The sequence below is a fragment of the Eleutherodactylus coqui genome, chromosome 3, assembly GCF_035609145.1.
Source record: "Eleutherodactylus coqui strain aEleCoq1 chromosome 3, aEleCoq1.hap1, whole genome shotgun sequence".
Taxonomy (NCBI): Eukaryota; Metazoa; Chordata; class Amphibia; order Anura; family Eleutherodactylidae; genus Eleutherodactylus; species Eleutherodactylus coqui.
In genome coordinates this window covers 3,763,368-3,784,509 of record NC_089839.1, presented here as the reverse complement: position 1 = coordinate 3,784,509, position 21,142 = coordinate 3,763,368, and the positions used below count along the sequence as shown (strand labels likewise).

The 21,142-nt window shown below is 47.8% G+C and overlaps 1 protein-coding gene across 4 annotated transcripts in view; it reads left to right on the top strand.

The window, feature by feature from the left end:
• The window catches only part of LOC136619689 (spermatogenesis-associated protein 7-like), a 184,214-nt gene that overhangs the window by 81,200 nt on the left and 81,872 nt on the right, over positions 1-21,142 (top strand). For 3 of the 4 annotated variants that reach the window (XM_066594457.1, XM_066594458.1, XM_066594455.1), the window contains one exon: positions 18,590-18,637. The exons of the other annotated variant lie outside the window; for it this stretch is intronic. In XM_066594457.1, the coding sequence (XP_066450554.1) occupies positions 18,590-18,637 (48 nt within the window). The remainder of the gene's footprint in view (positions 1-18,589; positions 18,638-21,142) is intronic. 4 annotated transcript variants of the gene reach the window in all.

Genomic DNA, 21,142 nt, shown 5'->3' with positions numbered 1-21,142 from the left:
CTCACCATCTCTCTGCTTATAGATAGCCTGCATTCTTGTATTCCCCCAATAGCACATGACAACGGGGGCAACCATCTTGCTGAGCTGCACTTAACAGCATTTAGAGTTATGCTTTACAGCAACCTCATGGATCATAGACATAATACACTCAATGATTCTAAGGGAACTAAGTGACATGATAGCTAGACCGCTATTTCTTATATTTACTGACACTATAGGGACCGGGGTTGTAGCACTAGATTGGCTCATTGTGTCTGTACAGGGAGGGGAGGAGGTGAGCTGTGACTATTGTGAATGGTGGCTTCTGTGTTATCTATATATAGGTGTTTCCTCCCAGTGTAATCCTGCCTGTGCAGGGAGCGGAGGAGGTGAGCTGTGACTATTGTGAATGGTGGCTCCTGTGTTATCTATATATAGGTGTCACCTCTCAGTGTAATCCTGCCTGTATAGGGAGGGGAGGAGGTGAGCTGTGACTACTGTGAATGGTGGACCCTGAGTTATCTATATATAGGTGTCTCCTCTCAGTGTAATCCTGCCTGTGCAGGGAGGGGTGGAGGTGAGCTGTGACTATTGTGAATGGTGGGTCCTGTGTTATCTATATATACTGTTAGTGTCTCCTTTCAGTGAATTCCTGTCTGTACAGGGAGGGGAGCTGTGACTATTGTGAATGGTGGGACCTGTGTTATCTATATATAGGTGTAACCTCTCAGTGTAATCCTGCCTGTGCAGGGAGGGGAGGAGGGGAGCTGTGACTATTATGAATGGTGGCTCCTGTGTTATCTATATATAGGTGTCTCCTCTCAGTGTAATCCTGTCTGTACATGGAGGGGAGGAGGGGAGCTGTGACTATTGTGAATGGTGGATCCTGTGTTATCTATATATACTCTAGGTGTCTCCTCTCAGTGTAATCCTGTCTGTACAGGGAGGGGAGGAGGGGAGCTGTGACTATTGTGAATGGTGGGTCCTGTATTATCTATATATAGGTATCACCTCTCAGTGTAATCCTGTCTGTATAGGGAGGTGAGCTGTGATTATTGTGAATGGTGGATCCTGTGTTATCTATATATACTCTAGGTGTCTCCTCTCAGTGTAATCCTGTCTGTACAGGGAGGGGAGGAGGTGAGCTGTGACTATTGTGAATGGTGGGTCCTGTGTTATTTATATTTAGGTGTCACCTCTCAGTGTAATCCTGCCTGCACAGGGGGGGAGGAGGTGAGCTGTGACTATTGTGAATGGTGGCTCCTGTGTTATCTATATATAGGGGTCACCTCTCAGTGTAATCCTGTCTGTACATAGAGGGGAGGAGGTAAGCTGTGACTATTATGAATGGTGGCTCCTGTGTTATCTATATATAGGTGTCTCCTCTCAGTGTAATCCTGTCTGTACAGGGAGGGGGAGGAGGGGTGCTGTGACTATTGTGAATGGTGGGTCCTGTGTTATCTATATATAGGTGTCTCCGCTCAGTGTAATCCTGCCTGTGCAGGGGAGGGAGGAGGTGAGCTGTGACTATTGTGAATGCTGGGTCCTGTGTTATCTATATATACTGTAGGTGTCTCCTCTCAGTGTTATCCTGTCTGTACAGGGAGGGGAGCGGGTGAGTGGAGATTACTGTAAATAGTGGACCCTGTGTTATCTATATATATAGGTGTCTCCTCTCAGTGTAATCCTGCCTGTGCAGGGAGGGGAGGAGGAGAGCTGTGACTATTGTGAATGCTGGGTCCTGTGTTATCTATATATACTGTAGGTGTCTCCTCTCAGTGTTATCCTGTCTGTACAGGGAAGGGAGGAGGGGAGCTGTGACTAGTGTGAATAGTGGGTCCTGTGTTATCTATATATATATGTGTCACCTTTCAGTGTAATCCTGCTTGTACAGTGAGGGAAGGAGGAGAGCTGTAACTATTGTGAATGGTGGATCCTGTGTTATCCATATATAGGTGTCACCTCTCAGTGTAATCCTGCCTGTGCAGGGAGGGGAGGAGGTGAGCTGTGACTACTGTGAATGGTGGACCCTGTGTTATCTATATACAGGTGTCTCCTCTCAGTGTAATACTGTCTGTACAGGGAGGGGGAGGAGGTGAGCTGTGACTATTGTGAATGGTGGCTCCTGTGTTATCTATATATAGGTGTCACCTCCCAGTGTAATCCTGTGTGTACAGGGGGGGAGGAGGTGAGCTGTGACTATTGTGAATGGTGGACCCTGTGTTATCTATATATAGGTGTCTCCTCTCAGTTTAATCCTGTCTGTACAGGGAGGGGAGGAGGTGATCTGTGACTATAATGAATGGTGGCTCTTGTGTTATCTATATATAGGTGTCTCCTCTCAGTGTAATCCCGCCTGTACAGGGAGGGGAGGGGGTGAGCGGTGATTACTGTAAATAGTGGACCCTGTGTTATCTATATATAGGTGTCACCTCTCAGTGTAATCCTGCCTGTATAGGGAGGGGAGGAGGTGAGCTGTGACTACTGTGAATGGTGGACCCTGAGTTATCTATATATAGGTGTCTCCTCTCAGTGTAATCCTGCCTGTGCAGGGAGGGGTGGAGGTGAGCTGTGACTATTGTGAATGGTGGGTCCTGTGTTATCTATATATACTGTTAGTGTCTCCTTTCAGTGAATTCCTGTCTGTACAGGGAGGGGAGCTGTGACTATTGTGAATGGTGGGACCTGTGTTATCTATATATAGGTGTAACCTCTCAGTGTAATCCTGCCTGTGCAGGGAGGGGAGGAGGGGAGCTGTGACTATTATGAATGGTGGCTCCTGTGTTATCTATATATAGGTGTCTCCTCTCAGTGTAATCCTGTCTGTACAGGGAGGGGAGGAGGTGAGCTGTGACTATTGTGAATGGTGGATCCTGTGTTATCTATATATACTCTAGGTGTCTCCTCTCAGTGTAATCCTGTCTGTACAGGGAGGGGAGGAGGGGAGCTGTGACTATTGTGAATGGTGGATCCTGTGTTATCTATATATACTCTAGGTGTCTCCTCTCAGTGTAATCCTGTCTGTACAGGGAGGGGAGGAGGGGAGCTGTGACTATTGTGAATGGTGGGTCCTGTATTATCTATATATAGGTATCACCTCTCAGTGTAATCCTGTCTGTATAGGGAGGTGAGCTGTGATTATTGTGAATGGTGGATCCTGTGTTATCTATATATACTCTAGGTGTCTCCTCTCAGTGTAATCCTGTCTGTACAGGGAGGGGAGGAGGTGAGCTGTGACTATTGTGAATGGTGGGTCCTGTGTTATTTATATTTAGGTGTCACCTCTCAGTGTAATCCTGCCTGCACAGGGGGGGAGGAGGTGAGCTGTGACTATTGTGAATGGTGGCTCCTGTGTTATCTATATATAGGGGTCACCTCTCAGTGTAATCCTGTCTGTACATAGAGGGGAGGAGGTAAGCTGTGACTATTATGAATGGTGGCTCCTGTGTTATCTATATATAGGTGTCTCCTCTCAGTGTAATCCTGTCTGTACAGGGAGGGGGAGGAGGGGTGCTGTGACTATTGTGAATGGTGGGTCCTGTGTTATCTATATATAGGTGTCTCCGCTCAGTGTAATCCTGCCTGTGCAGGGGAGGGAGGAGGTGAGCTGTGACTATTGTGAATGCTGGGTCCTGTGTTATCTATATATACTGTAGGTGTCTCCTCTCAGTGTTATCCTGTCTGTACAGGGAGGGGAGCGGGTGAGTGGAGATTACTGTAAATAGTGGACCCTGTGTTATCTATATATATAGGTGTCTCCTCTCAGTGTAATCCTGCCTGTGCAGGGAGGGGAGGAGGAGAGCTGTGACTATTGTGAATGCTGGGTCCTGTGTTATCTATATATACTGTAGGTGTCTCCTCTCAGTGTTATCCTGTCTGTACAGGGAAGGGAGGAGGGGAGCTGTGACTAGTGTGAATAGTGGGTCCTGTGTTATCTATATATATATGTGTCACCTTTCAGTGTAATCCTGCTTGTACAGTGAGGGAAGGAGGAGAGCTGTAACTATTGTGAATGGTGGATCCTGTGTTATCCATATATAGGTGTCACCTCTCAGTGTAATCCTGCCTGTGCAGGGAGGGGAGGAGGTGAGCTGTGACTACTGTGAATGGTGGACCCTGTGTTATCTATATACAGGTGTCTCCTCTCAGTCTAATACTGTCTGTACAGGGAGGGGGAGGAGGTGAGCTGTGACTATTGTGAATGGTGGCTCCTGTGTTATCTATATATAGGTGTCACCTCCCAGTGTAATCCTGTGTGTACAGGGGGGGAGGAGGTGAGCTGTGACTATTGTGAATGGTGGACCCTGTGTTATCTATATATAGGTGTCTCCTCTCAGTTTAATCCTGTCTGTACAGGGAGGGGAGGAGGTGATCTGTGACTATAATGAATGGTGGCTCTTGTGTTATCTATATATAGGTGTCTCCTCTCAGTGTAATCCCGCCTGTACAGGGAGGGGAGGGGGTGAGCGGTGATTACTGTAAATAGTGGACCCTGTGTTATCTATATATAGGTGTCTCCTCCAGTGTAATCCTGTCTGTGCAGGGAGGGGATGAGGGGAGCTGTGACTATTGTGAATGCTGGGTCCTGTGTTATCTATATATACTGCAGGTGTCTCCTCTCAGTGTAATCCTGTCTGTACAGGGAGGGGAGGAGGGGAGCTGTGACTAGTGTGAATAGTGGGTGCTGTGTTATCTATATATAGGAGTCACCTTTCAGTGTAATCCTGCTTGTACAGTGAGGGAAGGAGGAGAGCTGTGACTATTGTGAATGGTGGATCCTGTGTTATCCATATATAGATTTCTCCTCTCAGTGTAATACTGTCTGTACAGGGAGGGGGAGGAGGTGAGCTGTGACTATTGTGAATGGTGGCTCCTGTGTTATCTATATATAGGTGTCACCTCTCAGTGTAATCCTGTGTGTACAGGGGGGAGGAGGTGAGCTGTGACTATTGTGAATGGTGGACCCTGTGTTATCTATATATAGGTGTTTCCTCTCAGTGTAATGCTGTCTGTACAGGAAGGGGAGAAGGTGACCTGTGACTATTGTGAATGGTGGGTCTTGTGTTATCTATATATACTGTAGGTGTCTCCTCAGTGTAATACTGTCTGTACAGGGAGGGGAGGAGGTGAGCTGTTACTAGTGTGAATGGTGGGTCCTGTGTTATCTATATATAGGTGTAACCTCTCAGTGTAATCCTGCCTGTACAGGGAAGTGAGCTGTGACTATTGTGAATGGTGGATCCTGTGTTATGTATATATTGGTGTTACCTCTGTCGTTAGGTACAGAGCTTCTGTAGTAATAAGGACATGGGGACAGTTCCTTAGGGGAGGGGTTATCTTCACAAGCGGCTCCTGTGCACCCAGAGGCTGCAGGCTGACAGATCTACAGACACTGTGATAACTGTCTCCACAGTCCCTTTCTCTCCTGATGTTGCAGCATGTTGGTGTGTGTCTGTGTGCACACATTACACACACATTATGGTGGGATTACTAACCATTTGTCCAGAAAGCCTCTGAATGCCTGATCATCCTGGAAAGCAGAGGGGCAGGCATTCTACTTCTCTGTTGATTGGACCAGAGACAGTGCAATGCAGCCTGAGAAGTAAGAGCAAGGAAGTCAAGACAGTGAACTACTGGCAGAATGCTTGGCTGGCTTTATGCCCCCTCCATGATAGTAGATTACAAACAATAGGGCAACAGAAAAATGAGGAAAACCAGATGAAAATCAGAACTTAGACATGAAACAGGGCGCAAACAGCTGCAAATGAGAGTGAGGAGGACCGAAGGTAATGTAGAAACTTGGTACACTTTAAAAATATTGGTTCTTTCCATATTGTGTTGGATATTTAGTGTGTTATAGGGAGCGAAGATGAAAGTATCATGAATCAGACACTGAATACAGAGCAGCATCTTCTCTCTCATCTGTCTCCTACGGTTTTGCTCTGCATCGGATCTTCCTACTTTGATTCTTCTGCTCTCGATGGCACCAGATACAATGTCACCTCAAAGATTTCATTAGTGTTTTATGTGATGGGAGAAATAACGAACTAACCCCCCCCCCCCCCCTCCTCCAGAGAAGGACTGTGAAATCTTAAATCTGAGGGTTACGAGGTGTCTTCAGATATCATCTGTGGTTTCCTAATTTACTAATTTATGATCTTATTGATGTAAACTCTGAAAACTAGTGATGAGAAATTAATGGATTCATCGGTTTGTGTCGTTATCGGGCCAATTTCATGAGAATCGGGATGTTTGATTCCGGTTTCCCATAAAGTCCATGGGAGTAAAAATAAGGTTCACTAATTTGTCCTCCAAAAGGTCCCCAATGCTGTCAAATTTTCCAAAATTGCATGGAAATACAGGCTTACATCTGGGGAACCCCATGCTGCCCCCATAAATTGTTCAAAATAGTGTGTAAGTGGTATAAGGGGTCAATGACAGCACAGGGGTGTCACTGAAACACAAGAAGGCCAACATAGGGTCTACTAGAACAAAAATGACACCAAGGAAGACGGCAGGAGCGCTGCTTGTTTTAAAAGGTCAAATTCTACCCGGTGAACAGAACAGCCGAGCACAGACCTCCTCCAAGGAACAGAGGTAGAGCTACAACTCTGTCTTGTACTTTAGAAAAGGTTTGTTTTGGGAGGAGGGGAAGGAACATGCCGGAAGCAGGAGAAGTAGAGCAGCAGCAGTTCCACCACCAGCAGCAACAGCACCTTGAGGGCAGAGTGTGCTCCTCGTGGAGACTGCATGGACCTTTACAAAACTTGGGGCTTGATGTTATAAACCCGCACTTAACCAAACCCACTTATCACCTGAATGAATAACAAAACTCAAAGCCATTTGTTGGGTGAAGAAGATCGGCCTCTGCATTTTATAGCATAATACATCATAACCATCAAAAAACTGCCCTATGCTTCAGTGAAAACCTGTGCAGCCAGCTGCTAAGATCATAGCGGGCATGTAATCGTTACTCAATGCCCTACCATCTTCTTGTATGGAAAATTGCCACCTACCAAGGGAGGACTACCTGCTTACTCAGAAGGCTGGCCCTCCCAACCCAATAAAAACCAATGCCTTTTTAGCACCGGCCTGCAAGTCTGACAGAAAAATGTCTCATTGAGATGTACTCCATCTGCTAACAGCTAATCTTTATTATCCCCTTCAAACAGCCCCATCTCAAGAACGCTCACCAGCATTCTCCGGCACACCGGCATCACCCACTTTGGCAATATGCTTAGATTTTCGGAAGCATGGGAGAGCGGAGTGAGCTCCCCCATGTATGGAATTTACAAGATCCAAAGAATCTGCCATTCATTGAAGAGCCAGCAGGCACCTGAAGGCCGATGGGCTGTCGCCCCAGGTATCGTGCCTGAGGAAGTGGCTTCACTGAAGAGCCAGCAGGCACCTGAAGGCCGATGGGCTGTCGCCCCAGGTATCGTGCCTGAGGAAGTGGCTTCACTGAGAGACAGGAAATTAATCCAGATGTTAACTGTCTTTGAAGCCCGACAAATGCTCAGGTTGCCTGACAGCCGCCGTCTGTATTCCTCATTGCAGCACCACTAATCGTACCTCCCTGCAGCTTGTAGGCACCATAAATCACATTCAATTAAACAAAAGCTCAGCACTATTTTCTGGACAACGCTGACAGAGAACATAAGACAAAGTCCAGAAAGCTTCCAACCAGTTCCATAAGGTTTTTAAGCAACCTTGGTCTTCCGGTCCTTCTCAAAACTTTGCTCCTGGTCGACAGTCTCATGTTCCACCAAAACCAAGGACCAGATGTCCAAAAATGCACCTTTCCATATCTTGTCCTTGGTTTCACTGGGCAGGTGAGTGCCCAACGGGCCAATCCACAAAAAAGCAAATCCCAAAAAATAAAACCAGAATTTTCTAGTACTTTGATCGACTGTGAAGTAGACTCACCTGGAGGAGCGGATGGCAAACAAGCTTCACCCTTCTTGGCCCAACAAGCTACAAAATATTACAACATTAACCGTATGGCACTACAACCCTTCCCTGCCTCATCACCCACAGCACCTGCCCCCAGTACTATCCCTGTTCTTCCTCAGGCTCTGACCCCTGTGCCCATAGACCAGGCTATTACCTGATCTCACTGTCAGCAGAGCGATTGAATGTCTGGTCATAGCCAGGGAAGTGGAGCTGCTCAGTCTCCCACTTGCCGTCAGCTCCGAGGCCATCTGCAAGCCACAAAGCTTCGCCGACAAGCAGCCATCTGCTGCTGCAGCAAGTAGATATGCTCTGGCGCCGCATTTCCATTGCAAACAGCTGTGCATGCTTGCACTCATACTCTGGGCTCGTGGATGGCTGGGGTGTTTTAGCTCCCATAGCTGGAGGGTGGAGGTCCGGCTGCTGACCTGGGACACGCTGGAATATGGAGTAGATGTCAATGTCGGTGAAGGTGCTGGTGATGGCGGCTCAATGTTTTCTCTCCATTTCCCACTCCTGGCTCTGAAGCCTGCAGCCTGATTGTCAATTGCAGAGGAAAGCCCTGAAGTAGTCGTGCTGCTGCCCCTACACAACACTACCCCTGTGTGCTCAGAGGCTACATGACCAGGGAGGGAGAAGGAGGAAGAGGCAGCGGAAGAGGGAGCAGGATGGGGCTGACTCTTGGCCTTCTGGCCCAGTTGGGCTCTCCAAGGCAGCGGGTGGTGGGAGTTCATGTGACTGTTGATACACGTTGTGTTGAGGTTATTTCCTTTCTTGATGCGTTTTAAACGCTTACGGCAGATCTAATGGCTGACCACTCTTCTGTCATCACCTGCGATTTCAAAGATTGCCGAGACTGCACAAGTCCTGTGAGCGGACCTTGCTGAGCGCCTGATGTTGGTGCTGCTGCGACTAGTAGTACCTTTTGTTTTTCTGCCCCATGCTACTCGCTGCTACGACAGGGTGCTGCTCCGCAACGTCTGCCTCTTCCTAATCTTCCCTCCCTGCAAGCTGCTGTCATGACTCTTCCCAGTCTGTCCATGTTGGGTCAAGCACCTCATCATCTTCCACCTCTCGAGTAGATCTTATATCACAGTGATCACCGGGAGCCGGTGCCTCCATTTCTGCATCCCCCTGAGTGCACATTGCCTGTGGCTGGCTGACCACCTCAATGACCAACCCTCATCTTCATCTTCGGAGGAAGGAAATGGTTGGGCATCAGTGCATTCCATGTTTTGGTCTTTCCCTGTGGTTGTTTGGACTGCCCCATTCACATCCATGATAATGAATGATCATACAGCTCTTAAGACTGATCCGTGTGGCCGGCTTCGGAGGGTGCGGGGTTTTAGACGTGGTGAAGTAGAGGGGGGGGATGCTCGTGGCCGCCTGCTGCACACTGTCTGCTGTGTGCCTGCGACTGGGAGGAAGAGGAGGTGGTGATACTTGAGGCATCCGCTTTACAACCTCTTCTCACTGCTGTGGATGTAACGGACGGGCGGAACCACTTCTAAGGAATGGCAGCGGGCTTGCCTCACCTCCTGCAGAATGTGGAGCTGTTACTTCAGTGGGAGCCGCTTGAAGTGCCAACTTGACTGATTCTCTACCACCAACAATTCATTTACCCCTTGCTTTTCTCATGTTAGCTTTTTATTTATGTTTTTGTTCACTTTTTAGTGTTCTTCTATGTAACTTCTCAGCTAACTTTGTAGCTTGCAGAAAACCACTAGTGCTTTTCAATGATGCCTGCAGCTGCTGACACGCACTGTGTGTATTTGCTGTTTCCCTGTTTGATTTCTTTTTTGTTTTAAATTAGCAAAAAAAGCACCACCAACTAAATAAACCCCAATCCCTGAGAGGCCTGATGTGCGAGAACAGATGGCCACATAGTACAGCTTGTATCGTTGTGCACTGTCCCACTTTGGCGCGGCATAACTGAATCCCCCAAACCGCCTGCAAATAGTTCATAATAGCCGGACTGGTGACTTTAAACAACGTCTGAAGCCGCAGAGAACTACAATATTACCCAAGGCAAAGCGTAGTTTGTCTGTCTACTTTGCTGCTATATATGTTGACAGCAGCAGACTAGAGATGAGCGAGCACCAAAATGCTCGGGTGCTCGTTACTCGAGTCGAACTTTCAGTGATGCTCGAGAGTTCGTTTCGAGTAACGAACCCCATTGAAGTCAATGGGCGACTCGAGCATTTTTGTATATGACTGGTGCTCCGCTAAGGTTTTCATTTGTGAAAATCTTAGCAAGTCACCAAAGTCATGTAAAAAACACAGAAATGGATAGGGCAGGCGAGGAGCAACATGCAGGGCTGCATTTCGGGCTCCGAGGTCTCACTATTAAGCCACAATAGTGGCAAGAGTGCAACATGCAGGGCTACATTTCGGGCTCCGAGGTCTCACTATTAAAGGGGTTGTCCCGCGGCAGCAAGTGGGTCTATACACTTCTGTATGGCCATATTAATGCACTTTGTAATGTACATTGTGCATTAATTATGAGCCATACAGAAGTTATAAAAAGTTTTTCACTTACCTGCTCCGCTGCTGGCGTCCTCGTCTCCATGGTTGCCGTCTAATTTTCGCCGTCTAAAATGGCCTAATGGCCAAATTAGACGCGCTTGCGCAGTCCAGGTCTTCTTCTGTTCTCAATGGGGCTCCGTGTAGCTCCGTGTAGCTCCGCCCCGTCACGTGCCGATTCCAGCCAATCAGGAGGCTGGAATCGGCAATGGACCGCACAGAAGAGCTGCGGTCCACGGAGGTAGAGGATCCCGGCGGCCATCTTCAACCGGTAAGTATTGAAGTCACCGGAGCGCGGGGATTCAGGTAAGCGCTGTACTGTTCTTTTTTTCAGTCCCTGCATCGGGGTTGTCTCGCGCCGAACAGGGGGGGGGGGTGGAAAAAAAAAAAAACCCGTTTCGGCGCGGGACAACCCCTTTAAGCCACAATAGTGGCAAGAGTCTTTATCCTGCGCTGAGCCAATCAGAGGCAGCACTCACTCACCCATTCATGAATTTATGAATGGGTGAGTGAGAGCTGCCTCTGATTGGTGAGGCTGTGACCAATCAGAGGCAGCTCATTCAGCAGGCGGGGATTTTAAATCCCCGGCTGCTGAATACTACTCAGAGCAGTTCAGGAGAACTGCCGGCCGGCCGCGGCTGAACTCCGGCTGCAGGGACAAGGTGAGTATATATATTTTTTTTATTTTTACCCATTTTAGGATGATTTTCAGGTAAGGGCTTAGATTTTTAAGCCCTTCCCGAAAATTCATCCCGCGCTCACCGGCAGCCCATTGCTTTCAATGGAGCCGGCTGTATTGCCGGCTCCATTGAATTCAATGGACAGTGCTCGTTTAATCGAGACGAGTACCGCGTGGTGCTTGTCTCGAGTAACGAGCATCTCGAGCACCCTAATACCCGAACGAGCATCAAGCTTGGACGAGTATGCTCGCTCATCTCTACAGCAGACATATCCCCTCTCCTGATGTACAGACTGCGTGTTATACAGGCATATAAACGTGATGCCGCATCTTTCTCTGCTCCCTCCAATATAGCCCCAGTATATACGTTTTCACACCCAGCAGCAATATATCCTCTGTAGAATATCTGTCGCCAACAACAAACTGCGTGTTATATAGACATATACATGATGCAGCTGCTCTGTCCTGTGCTCAGCTGTCAAATGGATACATTGTGCCTATGTGATATAGTCCACATTTGGTGACATCAGTAAGTCGCCTTGACTGCTGATTGGCTGCAGGCTGACCTCTGCAGCAGGCATCTTGGGAAATTTGATTTTCGCCTTAGAGATACCCGATTCGATTTAGCACCCCCACAGGTCAAATCAAGTATTACAACAGTGTCTATTCACATCAGTGGGGTGTGTGTAATACGGTACAGGATGGGTCCTCCAGAGGGAGAGACGCTCTTTATAAGTGCGCTCCACTCTGGCCGGGAGATCCTGAACGTAAAATCCGCTCCAAGAACTCCTACTGAACTTCCAAATAGGGTGCATGACAATAGGTTTGCTAAACCAGACAACCCCTTGAAATTAAGGTTTTAGGATTTTTTTTGTGCTGTTATTTTTTGGCATTATCTAAATTTCTGTAATCCTGAAAATTTCCAGTTTTTTGCTTGGTTCCCGGGTGCTTGCAAAAGGTGGACACTTTTCGTCTTGTGCTGTGTACACTGGGCGTGAAGTCAGCAGTCCATCATTATCAGGCTCACACCTCAGTTATATAGCAGATGACATAGGATCACAACTTTGACTATAAATAGGGACTGCTTGGCTCCTCCTCCCTTTCAATAGTCACCTGCACAGTAACTCCCGTAGAAGTCAATGGGGCATACTTACTTTGAGCAGCATTGTATGTCTCCATCTAAGTAGTCTATGTGCCGGTGTAAGTGCGACAAATGTATTAAGCGGTATTACTATGCCTCGCCTCTAATGCCTGGCCTTGCTTACTTCTTGGAAAAATGATGGGTTCTGGTGTAAAACTCCAGAGTACCAAAATTGTAACTTTTGTATGCCGGACATCTGGTGTACATGAAATAATACATAACGTATGCCCCAGAGGTCTTTTTGTTCTTTGTATTCCTGGCAGTATCTTTCAGGCTACGCCCCAAGGTTCTGTCCCAAAGTTCCACTTGAATCCCCAAAAACAGAGTGGACTACGCTATTATGTCCTCCATGCCAAAAACAAATGGAAACCCCGTCAAATAATGAAGAACTTATTGGCTGACATCAGCGCATTACATGGCTAGTCCATTGATTTCAATGAGAATAGTGCTATACATCATTTCACCTGTGGGGGTGCTGCTGGGAAATTAAACACTTGCTGTTAGTTTCTTCCTCAGATGACAGTTGATTATTGGGGTCCCTGCAGCAGGACATCTTGTCATCAGCTTATGGGAGACCCTTCTAACAAAAAGGGATTTTCAAAGTAGACATCCCCTTTAAGGAAGTTTGTATGCTAAGGAGCAGTGTGTATCCTGTAACATCTTCAGTGCGAGACGCTCACTAGGTCTTCCAGCAGACATTGCCGGGGGCAGCGGGAGTCAGCCGGCGATTCCACTATGTTCTGTTTGCGAGATGCATAGACTTCACTTTTACCTCGAGGTGATGAACCTCTAATGAATTTTGCAGCGCTGTTTATTGATTCATTGCAGAACTCACGAAGCTCTTTTCCTCCTGAACTTTTTTGCGCACTTCTGCTTTTTCCATAAGTTTTACTTGCTGATGATAGTGGAGATTTCTTGCAGTAGAGCCCTGGAGGCCGCGCCCGTCCCGCTCTGGGTGCTCGTACTGCTTTGGCATTTAATCAGCTCCTCTGTGCTTTAAGATCAGGATTCGGCCATCAGTGGCTTTCTGTGCCTTGGAGATTATGCAAATGAGCTCCGTTATATTAAACCAACTGACCCTCTTGTAGTCCCACGGATGTCTTATTAATATGCCATACATTCACCGTCTTCTCAGTAATATGTTAGATACTCTGTTGGGTATCCGATAGAATGAGATTATATTGCATTGAATATTTTATGCTTTGGTTACTTTCACTTAAAACAATGGCGCATATTTACATAGACCGCCGCTTCATACATTGGCCTAAGTAAACTATACACCAAGGTCAGAGCAGCAAATGTATGAGGATGCCCCAATGTCTTCACCCCTTCACAACCTCCGACAGTAAATGTATGTCTTTGTCACTAACAGCCTGTTTGGGTGCAGTCATCAGGATCTGATTGGTTCAGGGCTTGATGATGTCATCACTGACAGCCAATCGCAAGGCTTCCAGGAAAGTTTGTATACTATAAACTTTCCAGCAGGTCAGTGCTGCATCAGCGTCTCCCCTGTCAGACTGTGAAACCCCAAACATTGACCCCACATTAACCCCTTCTTTTACACCTATGCCATTTAGTTCGTATTGGTGATTGTACAGCATAGAGTTAGGTTTTAACAATTTATCTAGAAATACATTTTTAAGGTTATGTTCACAAGTTGTCGATTTTGGTGCAATTCCACAGCAAAATCTGTCAAAATCCACACAATTTGAATCAGATTCTGACAAGGATCCGCAGCTGATTTCACTCCAATGTAGACGTGAGTCTTGTGGATCCAGAATCGGTGCAGGAGGAGTCAGGCGGAATTTGATGTGTATTTTCTGCAGCAGAGAGTCCGCACCAATTCCGCCACACGTGGACGTACCCTGACATCAATGTATTACATAAATCAGTTATGACATCACTCTTCAGGACATAAATCAGTTATGACATCACTCGTTAGGACCGCACAGGATATACACTAAACATGGATCTAAGGAAAATGTTCCAAGATGAACTTTTATCATGTATCCATAAGATCTGCGATACAAGACTGATCGGTGGGACCTCCATAATCCTAAGAATGGGGTCCATGTGCGTCTCTTCTCATAGCTGCACACCCTACAGTGACGTCCGAATGAATAGAGTGGCGATCACACATGTGCGGCGCTGCTCCATCCATTTCACTGGGGCTGATGGAAATAGCGGGGTAGAAGCGCTCCGTTATCTCCGGCCGTCCTGTTGATAATGAATGGAGAGGCACTACGCATGCTCAACCAACGCTCCATCCAGTCTCCTCCTCGCTACGGGGAGTGCAGTGGGGAGGAGGGAGGACTTTTATACCTGTTCTGTGGAAAGGTGATAAAAGTTGACCTTGTTACATCCCATTTATTACATTTGTCACATCTGGCAGCATCTCCGGGCGCTCCATGGAAACCTAATCCAGGATGAGCTGGAGTAGGCTTCTAGTTTAATGTATGCCAGTTACACAGCTGTATGTACATGGGAGTCTGGCTTTGCTTTTACTTCCCAGTCATTGTTACAAGGCTTGTATGAAGAGTCTGACTTTGGCTTGAAGGAATGCTGCCTTCCAATAGGTGGCGCTGTGGAGGTATTATTTCATCTCCCTTATTTGCATTATAATGACTGTGACAGGTGATGCACAGCCACGCCTCCAATGCTAGGCCCTGCCTACTTTTTACAAAAGAGGTGGGGCTCTTCATAAATGCCCAAAAAGTCGCAACTTTGGCCCATGTGTCAAAATTGTGGCTTTTGTACATCAGAAACTGTGTTCAGGACATCATTGATGCACCCCACTGTCTTTGAAAGTATTGGATGCCTTAGAGGAGAAAAAATATGCGGTGGAGGGGAAAGATGATATTTGATGCAGTGGGGTGAAGATTGAACCGGGCGAGGCAGATGATGAGGGAGAAATAGTATTGGGGAGGGAAGAGATGATGCTGAAAGAATGGGAGAATGGTTGTTATGGCCATCAGCGGCGGCGCCTCTTCTCACCTTTCCCTCCCGCCAGTCCCGGCCATCCCCATCCTCCTAGCCTTCTGTGTGGCAGATGCTGCACTGTACTCCTGGTTTGCTCCCCTGCCCATTAGGCTCACATGTACTCGGCTCATCTCTTAAAGCACCAGCGCATGCAGCCAGCTTTCCCATCGCCAGCCCATCCAGATGCTACCCAGGTGATTTAAAGGGGTTGTCCCGCGGCAGCAAGTGGGGTTATACACTTCTGTATGGCCATATTAATGCACTTTGTAATGTACATTGTGCATTAATTATGAGCCATACAGAAGTTATTCACTTACCTGTTCCGTTGCTGGCGTCCTCGTCTCCATAGATCCGTCTAATTTCAGCGTCTAATCTCCCGATTAGACGCGCTTGCGCAGTCCGGTCTTCTCCCTGGTGAATGGGGCCGCTCGTGCCGGAGAGCTGCTCCTCGTAGCTCCGCCCCGTCACGTGTGCCGATTCCAGCCAATCAGGAGGCTGGAATCGGCAATGGAACGCACAGAGCCCACGGTGCACCATGGGAGAAGACCTGCGGTCCACCGTGGGTGAAGATCCCGGCGGCCATCTTAGCAAGGTAAGGAAGAAGTCGCCGCAGCGCGGGGATTCGGGTAAGTACTATCCGTTTTTTTTTTTTAACACATGCATTGGGTTTGTCTCGCGCCGAACGGGGGGGCTATTGAATAAAAAAAAAACCCGTTTCGGCGTGGGACAACCCCTTTAAGGCATCTCACCCACCCACCATCCCACAGGAGGGCACCTCAGCAATAAGGCTCTTAGTGATCCAAGTGATGGTGTTTTAGTATCTACTTGACTCTTGCTCTGACTCTTTGTCTGTATACCCAGCTTTCTTGAACTCTGCCTGTCTTGTCCTCAGCCTGCATCTTGACTATGATTTGCCTGACTTTGACCTTCTGTACTGCAAGAACTCTGTCTGTCCTGACCTCAGCCTGTTTACTATGTCCTTGCCGGTCCCTTTGGTACCACACTTCTGTGCCTTCTGGCCTGTCTGGGTCAGCTGTCATTGCACTGAGATTATACCTGGGGGGGGGCGACATGGAGATTCCCTGCAGCGAAGACCTGATCCATCAAAGAAGAGTTGAAGGGTGAAGACCAGGTGACCCCTTAATGCAGCACTCAGGAATAGCCCAAAGTCATATCAGTCAGTGACAAAGTGGGTTTATGCCTGATGTGTTACAGAGGAACTGAGAAGAAAGATAATTTGGGGGAAGTTAGATGGTGATAGATGGTATCGGGGGAGATGCAATACCTGGAGTGAGCTGTAGGGGTCCGCATGGAGCAGAATGTGTAAAGATAGAGAAAACAGGATTTGCAGAGCTGCTGTATTTTTCATTTTTAATGCACTGAGGCAATTTGAAAGAAAATGCTTGAGGTAATGGCAGTGATGATGTAGCCTTTAATGGTTTCTGTTCAGAAGGTGCAAGGACTAAATGATCTCCACACGGCATGCCATCTAACTGAAGCCTTGGCCTTGCATGTGCAGCGCCAGAGTGGGGGAGACCACGGGGATTGCAAGATGGATGTCACGGGTTGCTCTGCACTCTCTGCCGACATTGGCGGAAAAGGTGCCCGACTCGGTCGCCGCACAGTGGCACAAAAGACATTACATATATATATATATATATATATATATATATATATATATATATATATATATATATATATATATATATTCGCCCTCATGATGAACGGTGGTTTGTCACATGACGCCAGCACTTCATCCAAGACTTCAAGGGTCAATGGTGGAAATAATTAGACATGAGTCCTGGTAGCTTGCTTTGGATTTAGTAAACTGGAAGTGCACAGATTAATGTAAGCTTGAACTTTGGAAATGCAATACAACAAAGCAATGGCAGAAGCTTGGCAGAGTAGATGGTTATGCAGTAAAACAACACTTTGTGATACAGTGGAATTTGGATGAGGCATACGCTCTCCCTCCATTTGTACCTCTAGGTTACCCAGTAGAAATTCCCACAGTCCTAGTTGTCTGTTGGGCTTACTGGAAGTTGATTATGCAGTTATTGGAGCTGATGTTACGATGGGCCTTTTTACTACCCCTGGGTTTGACTTCACCAAGTTTTGTGTAACTCACTATTTTAGTGGAACGGGTCCCAGCTTCTCTCTTCCTCACTGCTAGTAGAGCAGGGAGCTGGCGAATCCTGGCTCCCCTGTTGAATAACGTGTTGTAGCTGCTCACTCTGCTGAACTGCTCCTGCACAACCTCTGATGACGACTGTCTTTGTAGACTTACCTACTGACTCTCCTTTACTTCCTGTCTTGTTTCCGTACTTTTTCTCTACACCTCCCCCTTCAGCATACTGACTCATACTGGAGTTTCCCCACTCTAAACTCTCACCATCCCTCTCCACCAATCAGTGATGGCATGACGTATAGCCAATAAGCAGCCAGCTGTTGCTAAGCTTTAAGCTTAAGAGGGAAGGGGAAACAGGGTTTCTCCAATGTATGGCACTTTCTATGTCTCCTGGAAGTACATAGCAAAGTGTTCACAGGGCAATGAATGTGTGGCTATTCTGGAGGACCCTCTGGGCCACAACACATGCATGCAGCTTTCTCCATTGTAATTTGTGGGAACAGTTAGGGCCTTAGGTTAGATGGCACTTTTTTTTGCATATTCCCCCATCACCATCATAAAAGAAGAAAAACAGTATATATTGCATTTATAGGTGGGCTGCCCATATTCTGCTTGTGCAAAAAGCAGCCTGATAGGAGTGTACCCACACCAGTAGAGCACAGTGAATAATTACAGTACTGGAACCAAGCTCAGTACATAAATGCAGCACCAGAATGAAGTTTATAGCATTACTGCAGCACCAAAACCAAGGTCAGCACATAAATATACTATGAGACCCAAGCTCAGTAAATAAATACAGTACCATAACCAAACCCATATGCATCAAAACTAAGCTTAGTATATAGATACAATACCAGAACCAAACTCAATACATGAATGCAGCAACAAAACCAAGCTCAGTACATAAGTCCAGTAACTAAGTGATTGTATTGTGGGGCCACAGAACATCAGGGGGGGGGAATACAGAGCCAGGAGGATGATGGATCGTGGAGCTCCATAAGACGTTGCCACACAAAGGAAGATAGCCTCATAGCCATTTGTAGGAATGACAGCACGTTTATGCATTGCAGCATGGTTGTGCCTTAATGGTCGGGGGCTGCAGGTTGTGCCCCCCGGGTGTACAGCAATCTTCTCTACTGTGCAGATCAGTATCATCCCCCATGAAGAACGACTACACTATAAACCGTATCTCTCTCTTTGTTGGTTTCAGCGGCTGTCGATACGTCTGCACCAAGAACTTTATCCAGCAGCATTAAATGTAAGTACTGACGCGCAGCCCACCCACAGCTCAGGACCCCCTGATAAGTAATCACACTGGAAAACTTGCAGTGCTTCCCGTAGATCCCACCCTGTATTCGGGACGCTGACACACTCAGCACTTACAGCCGCGCTGTGGCTCCCATTCCCGGTCTGTCACCACCGCGCCATTTCCTCCATCCGGGTACCTACAACCCAAACAGTGATGTGTGACCCGTCCGTGACATCCCGCGACCCAGACAGGTGGAAAACAATTCATCAAGATGTCTAATAGCTAATCTCCAAGTGTGGATGTGAAATGTGTCCCGCCGAGCGCTGATGTCATCGAGCGCTGACTTTTATTGCCTGAAACATCCTCTGGAATGTCACACCTGAAATTACAGAAGGAAACGCGGGTCGCGGGGCGAGCGACAGTCATCTGATTAATGCATTGACTTCTCACGTTGTTGCCGTCTCCATTTTCCTGAAACAGCATTTTCTAGACAATATGAAGCCCCTCGCTGTGAACCGTCCCCGCGGGATCCGCGTGCTACACCGCGCTCTGTGGCCGTCCGCACTAGACATGTGACATATCCTTCACTGCCTAGCAGGAAGACGCCAATTATAGCAGCGCATGGGAGGCTTGACTGACACATTGTACTCACCCCCATTCACCGGTTTGTACGTCGTTAGTAAATAATTGGCTGTGGGTTCTGGGAAACACAAATGCGCACAAGTGAAAACGAGGCACAGAAATAGGACCTGCTGCGATTTGTTTACCGTGTGAGTCTTCATGAGGTCAAGTCGCAGCTGTCTGCATAGGGTTGCATAAACCAATGCTATCCTATGGCAGCGGGCACGGGTGGGAATTGTGTGGGGACTTTCGCCATGGAATTTCCAGCCGTGTGCATTCACCCTTAGGCCGGCTGCACACGGCCGTGACGGGCTCCACCGCGGGATTCCGCGGCAGAGCCTGTCACTGCGCCCCCCAGAGACCCCCAAATTTACCTGCGGATCCGGCGTCCTCGCTCCCGCATGACGCACCGCAGCGTCATGTGACACGCCGGCCACATCACATGGCACGCCCACCACGTTACATGACGCGGCCGGCCGTGTCAAATGATGCGGCGGCGGTAGGCGGGGAAGCTGTTTCACGCTATCTTCCGCTGTGCTACAGTGGAAAATAGCGTGACGCATGGGCTTCCATTGACAGCAATGGCAGCCGTCCGCGCGTACACCCGCGGCAAATAGAGCGTGCCGCAGGTGAGGTCGGATGATTTCACGGTGCGGAATTCCACACCGTGAGCACTGAGCCATTAGGTTCAATAGAAACTAATAGCTGCGGGCAACGCAGCGGATTTCCGCCGCGAGTTACGCGGCGGAAATCCGTCCGTGGGAAGGAGCCCTTAGTGAAGTAGTTTGTTTGCCCCTTTCTGCTCTGTCACATGACCGGATGTAGACGTTTGCAGCTGGTTATATTGTTGCAGTGTCTAAAAAGAAAAAAATTGCAACAACATTGTAAACAATCTTCTTTAACAACCTACCGCTTTGTGTATGCAGTTCTTGTGCGTAACTATGTGTCTCCATGGTTACAGACTACAAACAAAACCCAGTGTAGTTGGAGCCTGCAACATGGCCGCCCTTAGTTAAGTATGACCCGTGCAATTGTATAAGGTGCCGGCTACCAGTTTGTAGGGTGGCCACCAGCAGGATGTAAGCCGGGGTGATCGACAGACAGACCGACTATCAGTGCAATATAGGGGGCACAAACATTCTGCACAGGATGCCTCTCATGTAAGGCTGGCACCGCCTGCAGTCATGGGTTTCTCTCTCACATCTGCCCCTTCTTTCAACCAAGACGATGGGTGGGGCGAGTCACACATGACTGTAGGATCAGGCTACACACAGGTTGGTTGTAGTCTGTCACCATGGAGACACATGGAGGTCTGCATAGAAGCTGCATACATAAAATGTCCGGATGCTTTCAGCTAGTACTATGTGTGCAGCGGCTCCCCCCGTTGTGGATACATTGTGTCCGGCTCGGATGTAACTCAAGCTCTGTCAATCGGTTGTAACTCTGTATCAGCAGAACAATATGCACTGATATGTGCCTCTCCCTTTAGGATTGCCATGTTTACCTGGACCCCCCTCCGATGGTATGCCCACCTGTAACCCTGTGTAGTCGGATCCTGCAGCCACGTGTTACTATTTTTGTGGCCCCTTTTCTTTCAAACCTGCAGACAGTTGAAGAGGGAACAGATGAAGGGGAGTCACAGCTGACTGCAGGATCAGGGTTTGTCTGTAGTCTGTAACCATGGAGATGCATGGGTCTGCATAGGAGCTGGAGACACAAATCTGGAGGGTATTTTTAATCAGGACAAATTGCTTAGTTTCTTCAGTTAAATAGGTTGCAGAAGTATGCCCACCATGTAAAGAGGATGCTCCATGAACGGAGGCTATCCCATATCCACGGGTAAAGGGGTCCCAAAGCTCTCAGAATGAATGTAGCGGCAGTCATTTGAATGGG